Source organism: Notolepis coatsorum (assembly GCF_963971535.1).
Source record: "Notolepis coatsorum genome assembly, chromosome: 1".
Classification (NCBI taxonomy): Eukaryota; Metazoa; Chordata; class Actinopteri; order Aulopiformes; family Paralepididae; genus Notolepis; species Notolepis coatsorum.
In genome coordinates, this window is record NC_140165.1 from 244,162,110 (window position 1) to 244,188,561 (window position 26,452).

General features: G+C 45.9%; 1 protein-coding gene across 1 annotated transcript in view; it reads right to left on the minus strand.

Moving 5' to 3' along the window:
* Nucleotides 1-26,452, minus strand: part of brip1 (BRCA1 interacting helicase 1) — a 97,492-nt gene that overhangs the window by 48,675 nt on the left and 22,365 nt on the right. Inside the window, exons 7-13 of the mRNA XM_084312514.1 lie at nucleotides 21,043-21,336; nucleotides 14,873-15,094; nucleotides 11,112-11,311; nucleotides 9,014-9,146; nucleotides 8,360-8,514; nucleotides 6,125-6,302; nucleotides 3,565-3,705 (exon numbers count right to left, since the gene is read on the minus strand). Of these exons, the coding sequence (XP_084168640.1) occupies nucleotides 3,565-3,705; nucleotides 6,125-6,302; nucleotides 8,360-8,514; nucleotides 9,014-9,146; nucleotides 11,112-11,311; nucleotides 14,873-15,094; nucleotides 21,043-21,336 (1,323 nt within the window). The remainder of the gene's footprint in view (nucleotides 1-3,564; nucleotides 3,706-6,124; nucleotides 6,303-8,359; nucleotides 8,515-9,013; nucleotides 9,147-11,111; nucleotides 11,312-14,872; nucleotides 15,095-21,042; nucleotides 21,337-26,452) is intronic.

Sequence of the window (26,452 nt, forward strand, 5' to 3'; positions counted from 1 at the left end):
GAATAAAGACCAAACGCTATAGAAAATATACAATATACAAACTAAAGTACAAAATGCAAACAAAATGCTAAAATGAGGTGGAGATATAGTGCAAATATTTTAGTAATAAATAGATACGTGTCGTGTTAAAAAGTGTTTAAAGTGTCTAAAGTGAGTGTGTGCATGTGGAAGTAGATGGATGGGTTAGTTTTGCATAGAGGCATTGAGCGTCCTGGCGGCCTGGGATAGACACTCTGTACTGGATATGAGACACAACGCAATGCCTTTATTGACAAATATTTTATAGACTATTTTCCTAGTGTTAGGGAATCACACAGCCACAGAACCAGATCTAGCTCAGCAAATCTGCGTCCTCCAAGGTGTGGAACAAAGATGGGACGGTGATCATTCGCTCACACAGGAGCACAGGAGGGACATGAGTTGGCTTTGACCACCAAACAGGGCTTGAACCTGTGTAGTTTCAAGGTGAACGTTAGGAAACGGCTCCTGGAAAAGGTCCCAGAGTAACTCAGGAGGCGTCCTGCTTTAGTGCATAAGATCTGGACATTTTACTTTTTAATTCTATACACATTTTATTAATAATGTTGTATTTTACTTTTTAATTCTATACACATTTTATTAATAATGTTGTATTTTACTTTTTAATTCTATACACATTTTATTAATAATGTTGTATTTTACTTTTTAATTCTATACACATTTTATTAATAATGATGTATTTTACTTTTGAATTCTATACACATTTTATTAATAATGATGTATTTTACTTTTAAATAAATGTTTTGCAATATACTGTAGGCTGATAAAAATGTGTAATAAATGTTTATGTAAATAATATGTGCTGCTGAGACCAAGGACCACAATGGAAATATGTTTGACTTTTATGTGCTATCCTTGATCATTTTAAGACGCACGACTTGTACTGTAATTTAATAATTGTCAAATAAACTAAAGTAATTTCTTTTACATGTAGCAGGAATTTGTAGCTCTGCATTTAACCCACGATTTTAACTATTTAGAAGCAGTGGTGCAGCCAGGCGCCCCGGGGAGCAGTTGGGAGGTTAAGTGCCTTGCTCAAGGGCACTTCGGCGGCGGGTATTGGGGGAGGGGAGGGCCTTATTCTTTCACAAGCCATTAGGCCACCGCTGCCCATGTGGGAGACGCTTAGGAGCTTAGCATGTGACCATGAGGCGGAAGGGGTGCGTGAACAAGGAGAGCTTTGATTGATCAACCTTCAGAAGGGCGTAGCGGACCTGACCCCTGGAGGGCTGTTCAGCCAGTAGGCCTTATTAAATTAATACATTTAGAGCAGTGTTTCTCAACTGGTGGGTCGCGACCCAAAAGTGTGTCGCGGGGCCATTTTGAGTGTGTAGGGGAAAAAAAACCTATCTTTGTGAAAGTGGCTTCTCAGCTCTGGTCCAGCTGAAGACCGAGCAGAGGAACAGATTGGACATTGAGCATGACCTCAGAGTTGCTTTGTCTACCATCACCCCAGACTTTGAGACTCTTGTCAGGAGCAAACAACATCCCCAGTTATCCCATTAGTTCCCTGGGATGTTAAGCTAAGAAGTCTGCTAAGAAGGATATATTATTTATTATTATTATTATTATTATTTTATTTCATTGTGTTTTTAGCCCTTAGTTGCACTTTTGTTGCAACCCCAGTTATCCCATTAGTTCCCCCAAACTTACTGTAGGTCTGTTATGTTAAGCTAAGAAGTCTTCTAAGAAGCATATATTATTTATTATTATTTTATTTCATTGGGTTTCTAGCAATAGTTGCACTTTTGTTGCACTTTTTTGTGTTTATTTCATGTTTTGAAAGATTGCATATTACTGCAATTTTCTTTTTTTACATAAATCATAGTGGTTCAAAATGTTGGGTCGCGACTTTAATGACTAAGGAAAATGTTGGGTCCCGAGGCTAGACCAGTTGAGAACCACTGATGTAGAGCACTCTGGGCGTTTTGAACGGAGAAATTCACAACATAAAAGATGCAACAACGAAACTACTTGCTACAAAACAAAGAGGAAATAATTATATGTGATGTTATATTTTATGTTGATGTTAAAATGATAATTTACTAATCATTGAGGTGATATGAGAGATTTAAAGATGTTTAAATTTATAACAATCTCTGCAGTGAGTAGTTGCCATGGTAATGTATTTTTGGGGGGGAATGTGTTAGGCCTTCAGTCATTCATTGTATCTTCAAAGTTTTGATTTACTTTATGCCTTGTTTTTTTTCTTATTATTTTTATTGTCTTACTAATTTCATTCTGTATTTGTATTCTGTTATATTATTTTCATGCAAGGATCCCAGAGATTTGACAGCTAATGGGGATCCTAATAAAAACTCAAAGAAAATGTAATTGTAGGGCGGCTGGGTGGCGCAGTGGACATTGCGCTCGTCACCAACGCAAGAGACACCGGGTTCGAATCCGGCTGTCGGCGTTGCCTCCGGCTTGGGCCAGACGTCATACTAACTCAATTGGCAGAGTTAGAGGGTGGAAGTCGATGGGTGGTAAATGGTAATCTGGACGTTGTAAACAGCTACTCCTACAGGTCGGTTGGGGACGCCTGCACAGCAGAGACAGGAAATGGCGGGGGTAGTGTGAGCCTCCCACACGTTACACCTCGCCAATGAGAGTCCGTGCTGGCAGGTGAAAAGATGCGACAGGCTGCCTCCTCGTGTATCGGAGGGGACACGTGATGCAAGGCTTCTATCCTCCCTACAACCGGCCAGTGGGGGGCATATGCGAGCAACGTTCAAGACGGGAGGGGAGAATTGGCACAGCAGGTAATTGGGATGGGAGAAAAATAGAAAAAGAGGAGAAAAAGTGGATACAAAAAAAATTATTGAATTGTTATCAACATGGCTCAGGAGGTAGAGCAGTCGTCTGATAATCCGGAGGTTCTCGGTTCGATTCCTGCTCCTCCCGGGCAGCGTGTCGAAGTGTCCTTGAGCAAGACACTTCACCCCTAACTGATCCCAATGAGCAGGTCGGCACCTTGCATGCCGTCGGTGTGTGAATGGGTCAAATGTGAGGAGTGAGCAGATTTCTCTTGAGACACTTTGGTCAAACTAACATCACACCCTGATCTCAGATCTGTGTGTGGTCACGCTAATCTAGGGTCAGCCCCTGATCTCAGATCTGTGTGTGTGGTCACGCTGGTCTAACATCACACCCTGAGCTCAGATCTGTGTGTGTGGTCACGCTGGTCTAGGGTCAGCCCCTGATCTCAGATCCGTGTGTGTGGTCACGCTGGTCTAGGGTCAGCCCCTGATCTCAGATCCGTGTGTGTAGTCACGCTGGTCTAGGGTCAGTCCCTGATCTCAGATCTGTGTGGTCACGCTGGTCTAACATCCCACCCTGATCTCAGATCCGTGTGTGTAGTCACGCTGGTCTAGGGTCAGTCCCTGATCTCAGATCTGTGTGGTCACGCTGGTCTAACATCCCACCCTGATCTCAGATCCGTGTGTGTGGTCACGCTGGTCTAGGGTCAGCCTGCGTCAGCTCTCTGAAGGTGAGGGAGGTAGGGGAGCCGCAGCTCCTACTGACCTGGGACTTGTCGATGACGTGACTGGCCTCCAGCTGGATGGAGAACTTGACCCCCAGCTCTGAGGAGAAGGAGCCCATGGGGGACAGGGTCCCGGAGGTCAACACGATGCTGTGCACACACTTGCTGAGGTCGGAGAAGGCCTGAAGGAACACACACAAACACACACACACACACACACACTTGCTGAGGTCGGAGAAGGCCTGAAGGAACACACACACACTTGCTGAGGTCGGAGAAGGCCTGAAGGAACACACACACACACACACTTGCTGAGGTCGGAGAAGGCCTGAAGGAACACACACACACACACACTTGCTGAGGTCGGAGAAGGCCTGAAGGAACACACACACACACACACACACACACTTGCTGAGGTCGGAGAAGGCCTGAAGGAACACACACAAACACACACACACACACTTGCTGAGCTCGGAGAAGGCCTGAAGGAACACACACAAACACACACTTGCTGAGGTCGGAGAAGGCCTGAAGGAACACACACAAACACACACTTGCTGAGGTCGGAGAAGGCCTGAAGGAACACAGACACTCTTTATTTCAACTCAAACATTCATTGAGGGCACGACCCTCATTTCCAATGACGTCCAAATGACCTCTGTTGCAGAGTTTAAAACCTTGACCTCCAACCTTTGTCAATCAAGATGTACGTGTTTTAATCGATTGTTAGCCTTACTTGTTATGATTTTATATGCCGTGTGATTTAATATGCCTTTTTTTGCTTAACTCTGTATGTACACTCAACGTGTGTGAATGAGGGAAACCTTAGTTTCCTTTCGGGTTTAAATAAAAGGTTTGAAATGAAATGCATACATAATAATAAATACAATAAGAAAATACAATATACAATAAGTGTAATCATGATAAAAACGTGCACAATCAATTACAGATTGTGGTGGAATGGTTGGTGATTAAGGATTTAAACTGACCAAAGGAGCCCAAAGTACTGAGCCTTAAGAGTTTCCACGTGTCAGGAGCATAGAAGCTTAAAATCTGATTTCCCAAGGTCAATACAAACACGCAAAGTCTCACATAAGTGATGCGTCACTGCTAAATCATCTCACATTAGAAAGACTATACATAGTGTCTAGATGTTGACAACGTTTCCTAGACAACAATGTGAAAATTCTGTATCCACAGGACAATGCCAGAACAAGGATTCTATTTAAGTGAATGTTTAGAACGTTGTTTACATCCGTATCGTCGACCAAACCCTCGTGATACTAAAGAAAACCTGCGTCTAGGCTGCTGTACTGGAAATGACATCCAACCGTACAAGTTGGAATCCCAGAACATTATGCTCTTGCACGTCCCCGCGTTTCCCGTTTCCTTTCATCGTCGCAAACACTAACGCTGCACTCCGGGAGCGCGCCGATTTGCCAATTCTCAATTAGAGAATAGGGCTGAAAAACATCTGGCCCCCATGTGGGAGAGCGTCTGCCAGGCCTAAAGCTCTCACTAGGGCTGAGCCCAAACGTTCGAACATTCGGACCTTCGTTCGTTACGTTCGTTTTTCTTCACAGTTGCAGATAAAGATTAGGCTACACTAATATTATAGTATTAAAAACGGATTAGTTATATTTATTAAAGAAAGTTGATTTAATAAAATAAAATACTAATTTAATCAGATTAATCACTTTATTCAAATTGAGGATTTAGTTTGAGGATATTTATATAAATTATTATTATTTAATTTTTTTTTTTTATATTTTTTGTATTATTGCAAAACAAAAATTATTAAAAGTCAGTACTCAACACATAATGCATAATGAAACTTTCAGTCAAGGTGGTTAAAATTACATGCAAGTACAGAAACAAGATAAAACAAAAATAGTCTATAATAACATTTTAACCGTATACAGTGTATATCCAGCGAAATTACAATTATATAAATGTTAGTATAGAATATACCCCTAATACCTATTTTCTAAAACCCTACACACATATGCTCCAGCTCGAACCCCCCCCTCCCGGACCCCCCCTTGGATAGTACCTCCATTATCCCTCACTCCTAACCAGACACTACCATTATAAGCTAGCTTTTATTCTCTCCACCACTTCTACCCACATTGACATTTTGGATTCATTGAGACCCAGAATTCTTGCTGTAGATATTTCTTGATATATCACATCGAGATATGTAAGAAACCAAACTTTCCGGCACATTTTTTCCGGTTGAAACCAGCGTGATGCGATCAGCTTTTTAGCTACTGTGATACCCGATAAAACCAATCTCTTTAGCTGTGGATTCACTGCAAACTCAAAAACATCATTCAATAGTAATACCGAGGGGTGTACAGGTATATTCCAAGATACGAGTTTTGATAATTGTTGGGACACATCTTTCCAGAATGCCTTAACTGGTGGGCAGTCCCAATACATGTGCATAAATGTTCCTTCGTCTCCATTTGTACATTGGGAGCATTATTATTATTTTATTTTAAAGACTTTATTTAGACATTTTCTGTAATTAAAAACGAAAGGTTCGAACGTCCGTTCGAAAAACCCTGACGAAGTTCGAATCCCAAAAGCAGCTCTCACCACGGCAGGGTTGAGGCACCAGAAGCTGAGGGTGTAGACCAGAGTCTTGACGCGGGCGCTCTGGCGGCGCCTGTGGCGCGGGCGGGCGAAGAAGCCCTGGGCGTCGGGGACGTCCGGCTGCAGCTGGTTGGTCCACTGGTAGCTCTGCTGCAGGGCCACGCGGTAGTCCTCCGCAAACCTGCAGGAGAGAAGAGAAGAGGGGAGGAGAGGAGAGGAGAGGAGAGGGGAGGAGAAGAGAAGAGAAGAGACGAGACGAGACGAGACGAGACGAGACGAGACGAGACGAGACGAGACGAGACGAGAAGAGAAGAGAAGAGAAGAGAAGAGAAGAGAAGAGAAGAGAAGAGAAGAGAAGAGAAGAGAAGAGAAGTACTTTATTGATCCCGAGCTAAATTCAGCACTACAGATTGCTCACAATAAACATTTTGGTAGTCAACATTTTTAAATATGAGTACGAATAAAAATACAATCAAGGATATACATTGTAAAATATGTATATACATTCTAAAATATACAGTAAATGTACAGTAGACATACCGGTATACCGGTACATTTTATTTTTGTATTTTATTAAAGATAGAGTACAAAGTTTTAATTCTTAAGTCATAAAAAGCATATTGTTCGTTGTAAGACTTGTATAGGTATAGGGTCAATTACCCATGTTTTTGGGGAATGCAGAAAACTAAAACGTTTTTGGAAAGAGGTTCATGAGTTGACTACTAAAGTCTTGGAAATTGCGTTGGACATTACACCTGTACGGTATCTCTTTGGTACAGAATTAGACATTAGATCCCGTAGCTGTGAAGAGAATTGGGATAATATCATATATAGCTAAAAGAAATGTATCCTGCTCGACTGGACCAAAGACCTCCAACACTCATCTTTAAAAAGATTCTCCAGGACACTTCGCAACTGGAACAGCGTACATATGCTTTAAAGAACAAGGAGGATGTCTTTCTTAGAACTTGGGAACCCTTCATGGACCTCCGACTGTCCACCAAACTCTGTGTGTTGTGCCTTGATGTAATGTGACCATAGATATTTAATTTTATTAAGTTTTCAAGTTCAAGTTCCGTTTTATTTGTCACATATAAAGTACATGTACATTACGGTGAAATGCTTGGTAATGTAAGTTACTGTACATGTCCTTTATATGTGACAAATAAAACAACTTGAAAACTTATATCTTAGGACCCAAAAATATATTTTATTTATAAAAGATTTATTAAATGTTACTTGTATTATTATGTATCATTGTAAAAAATATATATATATTTATTATATATATATATAATAATATATACAAAAGAAAAGAAAAAAAAAGAGAAAAAACTGAATCGTGATCGGATCGGGACATCCCTACTTACTACCATAGTGACTTTATACCTGTATCACTGTACATATTAATACTACAACTCTGTACATACATCTGATTAGCACTAAACTCAGTAGTACTCATTTGTATATTTTATACCCAGTTTAATCACCTGCACATTGTATATTACTATTGCACTTTACTGTTACATGTGCACTCTGGTTGGACGCCAAACTTCTTTTTGTTGTACTGTACTTGTGCTGTATGATGACAATACATTTTAATCTAATCTAAAAAAAAAAATTATACAATTAGGGCTGTCAGTTTATCGCATTAATTAGATTAATTTATTACACAGCAAATTATCGCATTATGAAAATTAACTCAAAATTAATTACAAAAAAAAATAAAAAAAAAATAACGTAGAATACAGACTTTTAATATGGTCCATTTGCATGTTCTTGGTATCTGATTCTAGGGACATCTATGGATCTCAGGGAATGTATTCCCAGTGTCAGAAATACTGTGTGTTACTAGGCTTGAGTAAATTGTAATGAACCAAATGAGAATATCAATACATTATTTTTTTTATCTTTGACTGTGAATAACACCATGCTCAAATTGACCAGACCTGAAAAATCTAAGCAAATTAATAGATGGAAGATGATTAAACGGAAGGTTTTGTAGATACAGTACTGAATTCTGCCATCCGGACACATGCAATTTGAAATATGATTATAGAATATAGAATATCAGGCATAAAATGGTTATGCGATTAAAATGCGATTAATTAATTACAAATCCTGTAATTAATTAGATTAATTTTTTTTAATCGCCTGACAGCACTAATTTGAACACTTTTCTCCCAATAACGGTCTACATTGTAGTGTAGTTTGAGGACGGAGCGCCTGGTCTCTGACCTGCAGTCGTCCCTGAACAGGAAGTCCAGCACCATGAAGAGGCTCATGAGCACAGAGGAGGTGGGGGCGCTGATGGTGGGGATCTGCACCATGTCCTCCTTACCGTTCACCAGGGCCACGCGCTCCTCCTTCTCCAGCACGGCCGTCAGGTGCTTCTGCCAGGGTGAGAGGAGGGTGAGAGGAGGGAGAGGAGAGAGGGGAGGGTGAGAGGAGAGAGAGGGAGAGGAGAGAGGAGGGTGAGAGGAGGGAGAGAGGATGGAGAGGAGGGTGAGAGGAGGGTGAGAGGAGGGAGAGAGGAGAGAGGAGGGTGACAGGAGAGAGAGAGAGGAGAGAGGAGGGAGAGAGGAGGGTGACAGGAGAGAGGAGGGTGAGAGGGAGAGGGGAGAGGAGGGTGAGAGAGGAGAGAGGAGGGTGAGAGGAGAGAGGAGAGAGGAGAGAGGAGGGAGAGAGGAGAGCGGAGGGTGAGAGAGAGGAGAGCGGAGGGTGAGAGAGAGGAGAGAGAGAGGAGAGAGGAGGGTGAGAGGAGAGAGGAGAGTGAGAGGAGGGTGAGAGGAGAGAGAGGAGGGAGAAGAGTGAGAGGAGGGTGAGGAGTGGAGAACAGTCTAGAGGAGTGGAGGACAGTCTAGAGGGGTGGAGCCAGGCTGGCCGCTCTACCTGCAGCACGCGGAAGCTATCTACGGTGATCCCCAGGCCGTGGAAGATGCCCAGGACGTCCTTGCCGGACCACACCTTGCAGGAGGTCTCAAACCCACGGTCGTGCAGCAGGCTCTGGCTCTCCTGGATCCAGCTGCACCATGGGACAAAGTCATCCATGTTAAATACGTTCAGTCCTGCACTCATGTTGCTCAACATTAAGAACACGGAAAACAAATAAAATGAAATTGTACCAAAGTAAATGATAGTAAGGAATGTAAAGAATGTACGTCACTATTAACACATTGGGCGCCGGGGGTTGTGCCCATCATTGTACCCAGTCTGCCACCGTTGAAAGCCTATGGAGATGTTTACCTTCTTTGCAGGGCTATAACTTTTTTAATTGTATTGCTATATTGACATTACTATGGCCATTTAACATCGATTATCTATCGTTCAGGATGTGGGAACGTTATATTTTTTCATTCATACATTGTTGTGTTAATACGTCTAGAATTGTAGAATATAAGTATGTTTTTAAGGTTTTCTGCTGTAATTCCAAAAACGAGAGTTATAGGCCCTGACGCATATGATAGATTATCGATTGGCGTTTCTTTCCTATACACACTTTATTAAAAAATTCAAATGTATATGATCGGTATACATTATGCTTCATCATGCGTGAAGGAAAGGAGGGGGGGTAGTTTATAATTCCTTGATTGTCAGTAACGGCTTTATTTAGTATGGGTTGATATATTGATCAGATGGTTTGCAGTGAAATGAATAAACAATCGGGCTGAAAATAACGTTACTGTCCTCTTACCGTTCGCCGATGAGACTGGAGGAAAAAGATCCCAATTATTTGACGCCGATCTCCTAGATCCATTTCCGGTTTGTATGGCGCAATAAACGCCGAAATCATATCGATTATTGAGTTTAGAAAGCGATCCAAATGCACTATAGTGTTTATCTGGATCCACGTAACAAGATATTACTGCCGGAGGGATTTCATCGATGCACCAGCGCCACTTCCGGTTTTGGCGAGAGTGTAACTCGCCCGACCATCCACCAGGCGGCGGTATTGAGGCGTTGCAATCTCATACAGGGTGCCGCTGCAGTCCGGAGAGAGACTGGATGAATTATGAGTGCCATGGCGAAAAAATTAAATATTGATCCCAAAAACGACTTACGCCGTTGTTGGCGTTCAACACATGGCGGGCAAAAACGGCATAAGTCGTTCTTGGCGACCAATGTGTTAATTACATGCTCCTTTTTTTTAATCCACTTTTTCTCCTCTTTTTCAATCTTTCTCCCATCCCAATTCCACTGTGCCAATTCTCCCCTCCCCTGTCTTGAACGTTACTCGCATATGCCCCCCACTGGCCGGTTGTAGGGAGGATAGAAGCCTTGCATCACATGTCCCCTCCGGTACACGAGGAGGCAGCCTGTCGCATCTTTTCACCTGCCAGCGCGGACTCTCATTGGCGAGGTGTAACGTGTGGGAGGCTCACACTACCCCCGCCATTTCCTGTCTCTGCTGTGCAGGCGTCCCCAACCGACCTGTAGGAGTCGCTGTCCACAACGTCCAGATTACCACCCATCGACTTACACCCGCTAACTCTGCCAATTGAGTTAGTATGACGGCTTGCCCAAGCCGGAGGCAACGCCAACAGCCGGAGTCGAGCCCGGTGTGTCTTGCGTTGGTGACGAGCGCAATGTCCGCTGCGCCACCCAGCCTCCCTAATTAGATGCTCCTTTTAACTAATGTACTTGTGGCAATGATGATATGTAATGACCACTTTTAAGTAGAAAAGCCTAACCAGGGACAGGGGTTGCAAATAAGCCTTGGCTAGAAATCCTGCATGCAATGCATCTGTATCTTGTTATTGTAACCTGCTACAATGTGTTCTTCTGCACCGTCCCCGACAAATCAACAAATACATAAATAAATAAAAAAGGAAACTAGGTTTAATCAATGTGTCCAGGAAACACACTTCTGTATGTAATTCAAGCCAAGGGACATCAACAACTAATTGGCAACTCGACACTAGAGAGACATGCGTGGCTAAGTGTGTGGTGAGTGTAGGTGTAATGGCCTCCTCCTCCTCCTCCTCCTCACTTGAGCAGGCTGCAGCAAAAGGCCCGCAGGGGGCCGTGGCTGGCGGGCCGGATGTTGTGGGTCACCATCCCGTCCAGCTCCTCCCGGGCGTTCAGCAGGTTGTTCTGGTCCAGGGTGTAGCTGGCGCTCTCCCGGGCACAGTCCTCGATGTTGTGGGCCTCGTCCAGCACCAGGATCTGACCCGCCAGGTTGATCTCCATCTGAGGGAGGAAACGGAGGACGCCCTCGGTTTTCCTATGCTTTCTTGTTATTTTTTGTTGTTGTCCTTATATACTATTGTTACCTTGTATATATATATAGTGTTTCATTACATGTTCATACATTCATACCCATTATTCACCTGTTCTATTCTCCATCCATCTATAATCCATAGCAACACTATATTATCACTAGGGTTGGGCATCGTTTGGATTTGAACGGTTCCGGTTCCGATTCCGATTCTCCATTTCGATTCCTGTTCTAAACGATTCTCGGTTCCGATTATTTGATGTGCAGGTCAAAACAGGTCACAGCTTATTTCGCAGGAGATTTTTTTCTTTTTTTGAAAAATCTTAATTTTTTTTTCATACTATTCACATTGTCAGTTGACTTGATACAGTTTAATTTGGTTGCTGTACTGTAACTAGGCTATTAATTAACAAAGTAAAAAAAGATTTTTTTTTTTTTTTTTTTTAAGAATTGAAATTAAGAATCAAAATGCAAATATGTTACTTCCGGTTTCAGAACCGGAAGTTAGGAACCGGTTCCTATTAGAACCGGTTCTCGGTGCCCAACCCTAATTATCACCGACATCCAGTTGGGGGATCCCCTTTGACACCGTCCATCTGAGGTTTCTCTACTCCACGCCACCTGTGGTGCTTTTTCCCCTATTGCTAGGTTTTTAGTGATACGTTTCTCATCTTCATTGGGGAAAGTCTGGGAGTGTTGCATATTTGGATTTTATGGTGGTTTTTGTTTTTGATCTTTTGTGATGTTTCTTCTTGACTTGTACAGAAGAAGACTTTTACAGCTCATAGGGGCTATTCCATGTGGGCTATACAAATACATTTGATTTGATTTGAACACACCTGACCTAGAAATATCAGTGTCATGAGACTGTGTATAAGCTGCCATTGGCCGAGTATTTCAGCCATAATTCTCCTCCCCTTCCACTATCTGAGACACTATTTTGCAAAGGCACCATCGCTGCATCCTGGGCTTAAAGGAACACGGCAACTTTTTGAGAAATTCGCTTATTGACAAGCAGATACATACCCTTTTCTTCTCTGTGCATGCATTAGGCTGTTGCTTTTTGGAAAAACTGGGCTTTTGAGGTGATGAAATCACTGCGCCCAGGCAGCAGCGGTTCGGCAAATGTGTAATCAATTATTTTTGTCTCCATGTGGTAAATACACAGGTCACAACATGTTTACAGGAACATTTTGGAGTGTATTTCATGACTGTTGGGAACTTCCAGTGAAGGACACTAAGCTAGGCTAACGGTGTGGGTGTTCCCTAAGCCTAATGCATGCACAGAGAAGAAAAGGGTATGTATCTGCTTGTCTAACTCCAGGGTAGATGGCAAATAAGCTAATTTCCCAAAAAGTTGGCGCGTTCCTTTAAGTTTACAGATTTACAAACAAGGCAGAGTGTTTTTTCCCCCCCTATACCGGAATGATAATAGGTTCAGCCAGACCTCTCTCCAGCGTTGGCACAGCGCTAACACAGTGTGGAGAGAAGTTTGGTTATGCATGACTCGAAAAATCCTAACCTCAGACTCGCATGCACTCGTCCAACCGCTGGCGTCCCCACGAGTCAAATTAATGATCCCTTTTATCTTCATCAGTGGCTCTACTCCCCTTCTCTTGCTCTCTTCTCTCCAACTCTCATTACTCACATCACCCAACTCTATTCTCAACTCACTGAACAGGAATTCCTCCCGAAATGTTTGAACTAGAATAACCATTCTACCCGTTCCGTTCTTAGATTTAGTCATTTCGCTGACGCTTTTATAAAAAAAAACTCTGGCACTAAGATTGCTCGTCAAACGGTGTCGAACTTGAGTGCTACAGTCTTTTTTTTTTATCCACTTTTTCTCCCATTTTCAATTTTTCTCCCATCCCAATTTCGTATCGTCTAATTCTACCCTCCCCTGTCTCGAACGCTGTTTCTTGCCTCCCACAAGCCGGCTGCAATGTGGACTAAGTCATACATAGCACGAGTCCCCTCCGATACTCGAGGTAGCAGCAGTCGCATCTTTCCACCTGCGCGGCGCGATCTTTCAGCGTCAGGGGTCTGCGCTTTGGAGGGGCGCCGCCCCCATCGCTTCCTGATTCTACTGCGCAGGCGCACCAACCGACCTGTAGGAGTCGCTGTCCACAGCGTCCGATCCCCACCCATCAGTTTTCCCTCCCCCTAATACTGCCAATTGTATTAGTACGGACGACCAGCCAAACTGAAAACAATGTGGAGAGCTGGCCTCGAACCCAGCGTCTCCAGCATTGGTGTTGAGTGCCTTGCCCACTGCACCACCTAGCCGCCCTGAGTGCTACAGTCTTGAATTATAGAATTATAGACAGATTAACATCAGCAGGAAGGGAACAACTCTTTCAGCTGAGTACCGTAATTCCTCTAATAGTAACCGGGTCTCAAATACAAGCCGGGTCTCTATTAATGGCCGGGTGCGCTCTTGAGCTAAGCAATTATAAGCCGGCCTCCTAATACAAGCCGGGTTACTAATATACTGAGCTGCATACTGAGCTAGTTACTTGATTTCACTTTGAAAACGTTGAAATGACCAGTGACCACCTGTAATTGCACTGTTTACTATTTCATACAGTACTTGGTTTCAATAAATGAACCCAGTACATTTTACTGGGTTCAAACTGACACAAAATGTTGATTTATTCATTATGATCCGTTTGAAAATTTGAAATATAGGCCTCCCTCTTATACAGGCCTCCTCCTAATACAAGCCTGGTACCCGCTACAGTTGAAACAAATACAAGCCAGGGTTACTATTAGAGGAATTACGGTAACTATGTTCATCAAAGTGTTGAAACTTGAGTGCTGCAGTGTTGCGTGCATAGTAGTAGAGAGTGAGACATATTAGTATATTAGGAAGAGTGCATGATAGTAGAAGACAGTAAGAAGGTTAGTGTGTTTTTTTCTTCATTTCAGATATTGATTGAAGAAGTGTTTTCAGTCGACGGCGAAAGATTGGTCTGCTTTCACTTAGTAGCAGAGTGCATACTAGTAAAAGTAAAAGTAGTAGTTTGATTTTTCTTTTGTTTGTTATGCGTCTCTAGTTTGTTATTCGTCTCGTGTTTGTTGTTTGTCTCTAGTTTGTTGTTTGTCTCTTGTTTGTCGATGCTCTCGTCACTAGGGATGTCCGATATTATCGGCCTACCGATATTATCGGCCGATATCGGCATTAAAATGTGATATCGGAAAATATCTGTATCGGTTTTCAAAAAAATTAAAAAAGTAATTTTTTTTACATTTCTATAACCTTTATTTACCCAGGCAAGCAAGTAAGAACAAATTCTGATTTTATTTATTGTCAAAAGTATGCATAATGTTGTGTTAATTCCACAACAAGAGACATGTAATGTTAATTACCTGAAATTATTAAATTTTTTGGGGGGGGGAAACCCTGCATATATCTGTATCGGTTGATATCGGTATCGGAAATTAAGAGTTGGACAATATCGGTATAGGTAAAAAAGCCAATATCGCTACTCGTCACACTCCCTCCGTTCCCTCCCGGCCCCGGTACTCACGCTCTGCCTGATGAGCGGGTCCAGCAGGTAGTTGTAGGGACAGAAGACGATGTGGGCGTCCTGCATGAGCTCGCGGGCGGCGTAGTAGGCACAGGCCCGCAGGCGCCCGCCCACGCTCACCAGCTCCTCGATGTCCCAGGCCTGGTTCAGCCCGTGGACCCACTGCAGCGTGTTCTGGTCCCGCATCTTGTGGACGCCGTGGTAGAAGCGGCACGACTGGCCCTGGTTCCCCGTCGTGACGGGAAGAGACAATATAGAGCTCAGTTAATCAAGCCCGGTGGAAATAAACACTATATACAGTCATCAATGAGTAAAGTCCAGATGCCAAACAAACCACTTCCCCAGTCTGATGAATTGCACACAGACGTACCTAAGTCCACAAATCCACAAATTCCAAAATAGTATTTTTTAACTGTATCTGGGTAAATCTTACCGCAATGCATTTATTCCCAAATATAAGTCATATTGTGTCATTTCTATTCTCCGGTTCGGGTTTCCCCCGCTTGGGTCTCTCGGGTGACATTATATTTCAGTTGGTGGATTAGATCAGGTGTTCATGCTATTGTGACGGTGTCGGTGTCACGACACCCAAGCAGTGAAAGTCTCCCGGTGGATATGTGTTGAGGAGAACCTTCTCATGTGCTAAGCCTCAATTACGCTGTCAGCAGAGGTGCCTGCTTCTAGACGCCACTCTGTCCCGTCCAGCACGCCCGCGTGGCGAGGCACCAATACCACGCTTTCCACTGCCGATACTTAACCACTTAACTTAAACGCTCAGCCCGTGCCAAAGTTATGGTCCAGGGCTTTCCTACTAGACGGTGCTGAGCCGCAACTACGGGGTGGTCCTGTGCCCCCCCCCCGTCCAAGGAGGCAACAAGCGTTCGCTATAAAGAAAGCCATTGGCTGAAATTTACTGCAACTTAAAAACTTGAATTTTAATAAAATAGCAAACATAAGGGGAAATTCCAAATAAGTTATTTGTTTAAGTACAGTGTATAAGGTTGCGCAATAGTTTAACAGTTCTGTGAGCGAAGGCGCCTTGTTAATGAGAGGTCAGAGAATGGCCAGGCTGGTTCTTGTTAATGAGGTCAGAGAATGGCCAGGCTGGTTCTTGTTAATGAGGTCAGAGAATGGCCAGACTGGTTCTTGTTAATGAGGTCAGAGAATGGCCAGGCTGGTTCTTGTTAATGAGGTCAGAGAATGGCCAGGCTGGTTCTTGGTAATGAGGTCAGAGAATGGCCAGGCTGGTTCTTGTTAATGAGGTCAGAGAATGGCCAGGCTGGTTCTTGGTAGAGACGGGTCAGAGAATGGCCAGGCTGGTTCTTGGTAATGAGGTCAGAGAGTGGCCAGGCTGGTTCTTGGTAATGAGGGCAGAGACTGGCCAGGCTGGTTCTTGGTAATGAGGTCAGAGAATGGCCAGGCTGGTTCTTGGTAATGAGGTCAGAGAATGGCCAGGCTGGTTCTTGTTAATGAGGTCAGAGACTGGCCAGGCTGGTTCTTGGTAATGAGGTCAGAGAGTGGCCAGACTGGTTCTTGGTAATGAGGGCAGAGAGTGGCCAGGCTGGTTCTTGTTAATGAGGTCAGAGAATGGCCAGGCTGGTTCTTGGTAATGAGGGCAGAGACTGGCCAGGCTGGTTCTTGGTAATGAGGTCAGAGAATGGCCAGGCTGGTTCTTGGTAATGAGGTCAGAGAATGGCCAGGCTGGTTCTTGTTAATGAGGTCAGAGACTGGCCAGGCTGGTTCTTGGTAATGAGGTCAGAGAGTGGCCAGACTGGTTCTTGGTAATGAGGTCAGAGAATGGCCAGGCTGGTTCTTGGTAATGAGGGCAGAGAATGGCCAGGCTGGTTCTTGGTAATGAGGGCAGAGACTGGCCAGGCTGGTTCTTGGTAATGAGGGCAGAGAATGGCCAGGCTGGTTCTTGGTAATGAGGGCAGAGAATGGCCAGGCTGGTTCTTGGTAATGAGGGCAGAGAATGGCCAGGCTGGTTCTTGGTAATGAGGGCAGAGACTGGCCAGGCTGGTTCTTGGTAATGAGGGCAGAGACTGGCCAGGCTGGTTCTTGGTAATGAGGGCAGAGAATGGCCAGGCTGGTTCTTGGTAATGAGGGCAGAGAATGGCCAGGCTGGTTCTTGGTAATGAGGGCAGAGACTGGCCAGGCTGGTTCTTGGTAATGAGGGCAGAGAATGGCCAGGCTGGTTCTTGGTAATGAGGGCAGAGAATGGCCAGGCTGGTTCTTGGTAATGAGGGCAGAGACTGGCCAGGCTGGTTCTTGGTAATGAGGGCAGAGAATGGCCAGGCTGGTTCTTGGTAATGAGGGCAGAGAATGGCCAGGCTGGTTCTTGGTAATGAGGGCAGAGACTGGCCAGGCTGGTTCTTGGTAATGAGGGCAGAGAATGGCCAGGCTGGTTCTTGGTAATGAGGGCAGAGACTGGCCAGTCCTTCTACTGTATGCAAGGATAAAAATACTTCAGGTCATTGCTCTGCTTTGATTTCTACTAGTTGCATGTGGCTGTTGGTATTCTCCAATACCCTATCTGAGCCTGGTATCAGTCTGATATACCCTATCTGAGCCTGGTATCAGTCTGATATACCTTATCTGAGCCTGGTATCAGTTTAATATCCCCTATCTGGGCCTGGTATCGGCCTGATATCCCCTATCCGGGCCTGGTATCGGCCTGCCATGTTGGTATCAGTGCATCCCACACACAGCCCCAGAGGGAGGCCCTCTCTGCGGCGACAGCACCATCGCAGGGCGTGTCTCCTCCTCACTGTGATGCGTTAAGGCGGCTAAGCCCCGACACTTTACAGACACTGAACCCGCTCTGTTCCGTGAAAGGGTGTTTGGGAGGATTAAGCGCCACCCGGCCACTTTGACGAGGGGGGGTGGGGGGTGGCGGGGGTAGAAAGACGGCTTAGGCCCCCTGCGGTCAAACGGAAGGCCGCCGCTTTGACTTCAAGAACGGGTGAAAAACACCCATTAGTCAAAGCCTGTGTGTGTTTTGGTGTGTATGTGTGCATCTCGGTGTGTATATGTGTGCGTCTCGTGTGTGTGTCGGCGCGGTAACCCGACGCCGGCTGTGGGCGGGAGCTTGAAGTGACGAAGATGGTTAAACACGGGCGACGCCCACTCTCAGGGGGTTATGACTGGGCCAGCGCTGCTTTCATACGCAGCGACGTGAAGGTGACACGCGGTCTCTGGAGGCCAGGGACACCTCCCCCGACAGCGTGATTGAGGTCCTCATTACACCAGGCGTCTCTGCGTGTTGGGAGAACAGGGTGGCTCCACACTCAGGTGTAAGTCAAGTGTCTTTACGCTGGATGGCTCTTGGCGTGGCGGAGAGCGCCCGTCAGGCGGGCACGTTGTGGGCACGTTGTGGGGACGTTGTGGGCACGTTGTGGGCACGTTGTGGGCACGTTGTGGGGACGTTGTGGGCACGTTGTGGGGACGGTGTGGGCACGTTGTGGGGACGTTGTGGGCACGTTGTGGGCACGTTGTGGGCACGTTGTGGGGACGTTGTGGCTGTGATCGCTGCTCTGGGGTGAAGGTGGCGCAGGGCTCCCTGTCTGGCCTTTGGTCTCCAACTGTGGGTTTGTGTTACTGCCTCTTTCCACAACTATGAATCAAGGGACTTCTAGTCTCTTTACAGTGTCTGTCACAGTAAAGGGTGAGGCTCATAGGATTAGCACATGCCCCGGGGTCCTCTGTCTGTCTGTGTGTGCGTGTGCGTGTGTGTGTGTGTGTGTGCGTGTGTGTGTGTGTGTCCTTGTGTGTCTATCCGTGTGTCTGTCCGTGTGTGTGTGTGTCCGTGTGTGTCCGTGTGTGTGTATCTGTGTGCGTGTGTGTCCGTGTGTGTCCGTGTGTGTGTGTCCGTGTATGTCTGTCCGTGTGTGTGTACGTATGTGTTTGCGTGTGTGTGCGTGTGTACGTATGTGTGTGTGTTCAAGTTCAAGTTAGTTTTTATTTGTCAGAACACAATACAGGATACTTTATAATGAAATGCTTGTTGCTTATGAGCCCCCGAGTGTGCGCTACATACAGTACCGAGAAAGTAAGTAAGTAAAAAAAGATTATAATAATAAGAAGTAAAAAGCAGGTAAAGTCAATAAACATATATACAATACAGTGTGTGTGTACGTATGTGTGTGTGTGTACGTATGTGTTTGCGCGCACGTGTGTGTGACACAGACACTAAGGTTTAGAAATAACCGCCAAACCACATACTAGTTAGTCTGTGTGTCTACCGGGCAACATAATTTTAACCTAAAAAGTTGTGTATGAACCTAAACCCTTACCTTAACCCCACCATGAACCCTATCCTTAACCCCATCATCAACCCCCTATCCCTAACCCCACCTCACTGGAGACCTCACAACCCACCCCGACATGAAATAACAAGACTGTAGGTTATTTTATGTTCCATTCAAATCAATTGGGCTGATGAAACAGCATGTCGCTGGGGGTGGTGACGGCTGGAATCCAGCGGTCAGCGACGCCTGCTGTGATGGAAAAGTGAGTTTCCTTCCACGGGCGAGAGAGAGAGAGAGCGCTCAGCGTCGTGACTCGTGAGAGGTGTTTGTTTTCACAGCTGGACTGGAGGTCAATCCCAGTTCAAAAGAGTCCGATTCAGGCCCCAGAAAAGTCCATTGTGGAGCGAAGAAAAGAGAGCGAGACGAGCGGAGAGGTCGGCCCTGACCTTTAGAGCACAAAGCTACCGGGCGTCTGGCGAGATAAAGAGGATTGTTACGTGTGATAATTCGTGTCATCGTGAGAAAGAAAGCCATCTCCCCTGTCATGTATCTGTACAGGATCACGCAGGTACAATATGCACCAGGAGGACAAATCTGCGGTACAGGTGTCTGTACTTAAAGTGTTTCCGGTTTTTTGTGACGATGGGATTTTGATGAGCGTGTGTGTCAGGGTTTCCGTTAGCCGGTAATTACCGTTCTTTTCCTTTTTTTTACCGGCAAAATCTGTTGAAATCAGACATATTTAAATATTCTGCGGCCATGTCCTGTGAAAATGATTCCCATCTTATTTTCTTTTGGTTACAACATACGTCCACTAAAGGTGGTTGTTTTTGCCACTGAAACAGAAATCTAGCTCAAAACTGAAGTCTTGTTCTAAAAGTCCCTTGAGGCGCATGTGTGTGTTTACCTTGCGATGCAGCTGGATCAGTGAGTGAGTGAGTGAGTGAGTGAGTGAGTGAGTGAGTGAGTGAGTGAGTGAGTGAGTGAGTGAGTGAGTGAGTGAGTGAGTGAGTGAGTGAGTGAGTGAGTGAGTGAGTGAACCAGCAAAACAAATGAGGACTAGTGGAGACGTTCTATTGATACAGACTGACACGCTTAAGTTGTGGCTAGTAGTGTTGCACGATACACTGATACTAGAAAAGATAGATACTAGCTGCTAATGGCACCCACCCAGCCCTGCATACCCACCCAGCCCTAGAACACACACCCAGCCCTAGCACACCCACCCAGCCCTGCATACCCACCCAGCCCTAGAACACACACCCAGCCCTAGCACACCCACCCAGCCCTAGCACACACACCCAGCCCTAGAACACACACCCAGCCCTGCATACCCACCCAGCCCTAGAACACACACCCAGCCCTAGCACACCCACCCAGCCCTAGAACACACACCCAGCCCTAGCACACCCACCCAGCCCTAGAACACACACCCAGCCCTGCATACCCACCCAGCCCTGGAACACACACCCAGCCCTAGAACACACACCCAGCCCTGCACATCCACCCAGCCCTAGAACATCCACCCAGCCCTAGAACATCCACCCAGCCCTAGAACATCCACCCAGCCCTAGAACATCCACCCAGCCCTAGAACACACACCCAGCCCTAGAACATCCACCCAGCCCTAGAACATCCACCCAGCCCTGCACACCCACCCAGCCCTAGAACACCCACCCAGCCCTAGAACATCCACCCAGCCCTAGAACATCCACCCAGCCCTAGAACACCCACCCAGCCCTAGAACATCCACCCAGCCCTAGAACATCCACCCAGCCCTGCACACCCACCCAGCCCTGCACACCCACCCAGCCCTAGAACATCCACCCAGCCCTAGAACATCCACCCAGCCCTAGAACATCCACCCAGCCCTAGAACATCCACCCAGCCCTAGCACACGCGTGTGCTCATCTCCATACTCACGTTCTTGGCCTCCAGCAGCTCCTTGCAGCGCTCGTTGCGGTTGGAGCTCCGCACCACCTCCGGGTGGACGCAGGTGTGGTCCCTGCTGGACAGGATGGTCATGGGGACGCTGGAGTACAGCGTGCGCCGCAGCTCGTGGGTGATCTGCGTGATCTGCTTGTGCGTCCGCGTGCCGAAGAAGATCTTGGGAACCTTCTTCTTGTCCTTGGCGGGTTTCCCGTCGGAGCCCTTGGCACCGCCTCTGGCCGCGGCACAGGGACACACGGAGCAGGGCGCGGAGGACGGCGCAGAGGACTGGGTGGGGACAGACGGAGACCAGTTCAACTTCTTTATTTAATGGTAAGTGGCTGCATTTACATTATATCTCTTTTATCCAAAGGGCTTTACAATTTCATTGTAGGGCTTTACAAAACTCGTACACCTTACTGTAAATTGTACCTAAATTGTACCTCATCCCATTTCTGCTTTGCACTAGATAGTACTGTACATTAGTACACTGCATAGTATTGTATATTATATGGTAACTCAGAACATTGTACATATGTCTATACCGAACACTGTGACCTCATTTTCTTCTTCTAAATTACATGCTATACTATGTTATTTGATACTATCTTGTCTAGCACAGTCTCTGGAGCGTAACAGTAAGAAGCATTTTGTATGAAAGTATTCTGTACTTCTGTATGACAACTATTAAAGAAACTTGAAACTTGAATTTGTTCCTCACATTTTACCCATTCACTCACACACAGACGGCGGAGGCGACCATGCAAGGTGCCAACCTGCACACTGGGGGCAATTAGTGGTTATGTGTCTTGCTCAAGGACGCGCTGCCCGGGAATCGAACCGGGAACCTCCGGATTACCAGACAACTGCTCTACCTCCTGAGCCACTGTCGCCCCGGGGGACAGAAGGAGACGGGTTCAAGTTCAAGTTCTTTATTTGTCAAATACACAACAATACAGGGGCATTGCAGGTAATGACATGTTTGTGTTTCGAGCTCACTCAACAGTGCACAATTAGGAAACAACAATGAATACAGTGTCTTGTGTGTAGCGGAGGTGCATGTTAAGGTGCAGAGTGCGTGTGTGTTTGTGTGTTCAATAACAATAAGTAGTAGTAGTAAGATACAATTAAATAAAATATAAAATTAGGTAAAATAAAATAGTCAAGAGAATGACATTGAGCGCTGGCTATATTTACATCATACAGCTTTAAATATTTTTAAAGTTGGCCGTTGTGACGGTCACAAATGTGCCCATTATATTTTAGTGTTATTTAGTTGCAGTGCCATGTTTGGTCACTAAGGCCGTGTGCACATCTGAAAGTCCATGGATAGTCCGGACTTTCTGGTGGACCAAATGTGAGAATGATACATTGTTTGATTTTGGTTTGCGTTCACGCTGCCCTTTTTTGAGCGAACCTAATTTGTAAACAAAGGACATCCAGTCGCCAAGTCGTGCATCTATTCGACAGATCAGTCGCCCAGGTCATTCATTCTATTGGACAGATCATTTTCGGGAAAATCCCGCCTGAACAGTGGCGTAATTTCAGTAAAAGGTGAATTTTGGTGGATTTGTTTTTGTCAACGGAGTTGTGCAATAGTACATTTTGGTGAGTTGTTTCTATACAATTCACTTATATGACATTTAGGTAACATTAATGAACAAAGGAGACAACTACAGTATAAGTAGTAAACCAATTTTTTTTATTCCAGTGGATCATAATGATCATATTACGGAGCACACACTGCTTTCCGAGAGAGACTGTCATTATGCGCGCGGCGCGAGTCTGACTATTACGGAGCGCACACTGCGATGCACTGTAGGCTACTTTGCTTCCTAGATTAGGTACTATATAAAGTTCGATTGCGTTCACACCAACAGCAAACCGCACATTGTGTCTGTGGAACTATTATTTGATTCTAATGTACATTGAATTAATATAAAGCCGTATGACCAGGCAGCGTATGGTCATCAATAATAGGCCTAACCTTATATGTTGATAATAAATGGGTATGTACCAAATCCAAAAAGCGATAACGTCCGATTAGCTACTTGCTAAGGTTAACCCCTTCACTACCACACTACAGACGGTTAACCGCAGTGAAAGGGTTAACCCTTTGGTAGTGTGGTAGTGAAAGGGTTAAGAGTGTCCTGGTGGCGCACCGCGATAAAGAGCGTGGTACCGTGCAACCACAACGTTCCTATAGGTTCGAGTTCGGACTGAGACCTTCGTTGCACATCATCACCCCCCCCCCCCCCCCCCCCTCTCTCATCTGACTTCCTGTCACTTAGTATCCTGTCTGTTAAAAGCAGCGATGCCATAAAAATATATATTAAAAAATCTACCCATATCTGTGTTCATAAGCGGAGTTACTGGAGAATGTAGTATTTCGGTCTCTTGACGCCTATGAAAAGATAAGGTAAAAGGGAGATGTGGTTTCACCTGAATTAAGCTCACAGGCGGAACGCACCACAGTAACAGAGGAACAGGTTGTATTTTATTCCAGACATTCTCCAAATAGTCTAACTGAGGGCTGGGCGATATGCCCATAATATCATATCATGATATTTTTCCAAGCCATGACGATATGCCTGTAATAGTTGTGATAAGACATCTTTATATTGTAAGTAACACAACCGTCATGGTCCCATTTCATTCAAAATGGTCTATTTTATTTAGCTTTTTAACACTGCTGCAAGGGATACTTAGATTATTTCATAGCCGCAAACTCCACTCGAGTGCCCTACCTTGGGATCATAAAGGTGACCATCAACTAAAGGTGACTAGTTTGCAGGCATGTTATTCACGATATGTCTACATCGAGGACCAGAGGGTAACAGTACAATTCCATACCTTCGCATGGATCCGTGACGGCATACCTTCCATCCCTAGTCTACAATTTGCCTTTCAGTGTACCGTACAAAAACACCCAAGTTATCACCGTCACCCACGGCAAGAATAGAACTTCTGACAGCCTGTCTTGTATAACTCCATTGAGGAACGTACAGAGAGGGGCATAATTTGTATCCATACATAGGGTGCCCTGTCACTCTTGTGTCGGATGACCTTCTCTGGGCCTGAAAGCCGATCGGGCCGCTATTGTCGCGGTCGAGAAAATCCTGCAGGTCTCATATTTGGCTGTCATGTGGTGGATTCTTTCCCCCCCCCCCACTCACAGGTGAAGTGTAGCCGGCAACGCTTATGAAACCGATGCCGGTCGGGTGATGAGTCCTTTTAAGTGTCCTGCTTCCCGACCACTCAGTCGGTTCTCAGGCAGCGGCCAGTCAATAGACGGCTTCTCCAAAGTAATGCCCCCCCCCCCCCCCCCCCCCCAACGCCGGTCCCCCGCCATAACCCTTTCACTACCACACTACAGAGGGTTAACCTTTCACTAGCACACTACAGAAGGTTAACCTTTCACTACCACACTACAGAAGGTTAACCCTTTCACTACCACACTACAGAAGGTTAACCTTTCACTACCACACTACAGAAGGTTAACCTTTCACTACCAGGTTAACCTTCTGTAGTGTGGTTGTGAAAGGGTTAACCCTTTGTCATGTGGCAGTGAAATGACCTTCTGTATTGTCACAGTGAAAGGGTTAACCTTCTGTATTGTCGCAGTGAAAGGGTTAACCATTTGGTAGTGTGGTAGTGAAAGGGTTAACCTTCTGTATGTCGCAGTGAAAGGGTTAACCATTTGGTAGCGTGGCAGTGAAAGGTTTGATGGATCTGTGGTCTCGGTGGGACGTCAGGTCGAAAAAGGATTTTAATTTCCGCCGAACAAGCCGTGTCTCTTGTGTTTTTGAGCTGATTCCAGACTAAGTGGCTGAGAGGTGAACTCACGTTGGCACCGGGACGGAAACAGGAATGTGCTTCCATACGGTCCCTGGAGCAGCGTTTGAGAGACGTGTGTTTTAAAGAGGGAAATATTAGTGAATTTGAGCTTTTCACATTACTCGTATGGATAAGGAGGACAGGGCAGTTTTACTGAAGATATGCCACCATCTCCTACAATGAGAAAGAGAAATGAGACAACATACTAGTTCTGTGTGTGTGTGTGTAGTTCAATCTATGGTGAATTGTAAATGGAGAGGTATTATAATATACACATCTTGATGCCATCACAGATTTGAGTCAGATTTGAGTAGAAAATACTGATGATACTGAAAATACGGAATGACACTGATCGGACAGCCCTGAATGATACCGATTGGACGGCCCTGAATGATACCGATTGGACGGCTCTGGACCGTAGAAATAACCATTATTCAATGGCCCAGCAGTAGAAGCAGGTGGTAATCTCTTGTATCGTTCAACCTTCAGTCCTCCAGAGCCACGCCACGGTAAGACGTGTAGCCTAATCACAAGCCCAGCATTTCCAAAACAGGAAAGAGTGATATTTGGCACTGACCCAGGAGACGGCCATCTTTATATGCATCTGTTCCATTGAGAGGGACCCTCCTCCTGCCCCTCACCACCAAGCATTCGGCTGAGCGCCGTTTGCCTCTTTGTAAAAAGAATATAAACCCCGGGGCTTAGAAGGCAACATTTATTCCACCGACTTATACAAAGTCCTCCAGAACCCGACCAGTAAGATCGGCCATAAAAACTAACGCCGAGTCATGTCACGCATTACGGCTTTCATCCGGGGATCGCACCTCGTTCCGGGAGCCCGCGCGCTCCTTTGCCCCGCGAGAGAGAGCAAGAGAGCGAGAGAGAGAGAGAGAGAGCGAGAGAGCGAGAGTGAGAGAGGAGGGAGTCGGGTTACCCGCCGGCTCACCTTCTCCCGGCATGTTTGCCCATCAAATATTACAACGTGTGATGGAGCGGAGGCCGGGGGAGAGAGAGAGAGAGAGAGAGAGAGAGTGCCCTCCGTCCCGCCGAGCTAAGAGGGATAAGGAGGCCTGAGCCCATGTGAAAAATAAACAGAGGTGCTACGGGGCCCCAACACCGCCTCGGGTTACCCTTCTCTCCTGGAACAGTTACGCTCCGCGGCCCGGGCCCTGGGCCCGATCACCTTACCTGCTGCTGCCACATTAAATAGAGCCATCCAAATATCCTGCCCCGAGATGGCCAATAATTACTTATTCATCGGCAGGTGGGGGGGTGGGGGGGGGGGGCAAGGAGGGGAGGGGGAGGCGGGGGTGGGGGGGGGGGGTAGGGGGGTGAAGGGCCCCGCTGGTGAATAGAAGCCCTTGTCGGAGGCAGCAGCAGGAAACAGCTGACACAAGGCTATCCTTTTACGCGCCTGCCTCCCGAGATGCCAGCGCGACAAGGTTTCAAGCTTGGCCCCACCGCCGAGAGCAGACACCCCCTGGAAAGGAATGTAGATAACTGAGAGGGTGGTGGTGGTGGTGGGGGGGAGGGGAGGGGGAGGGCAAATAGGGCACCATCTCCGCTA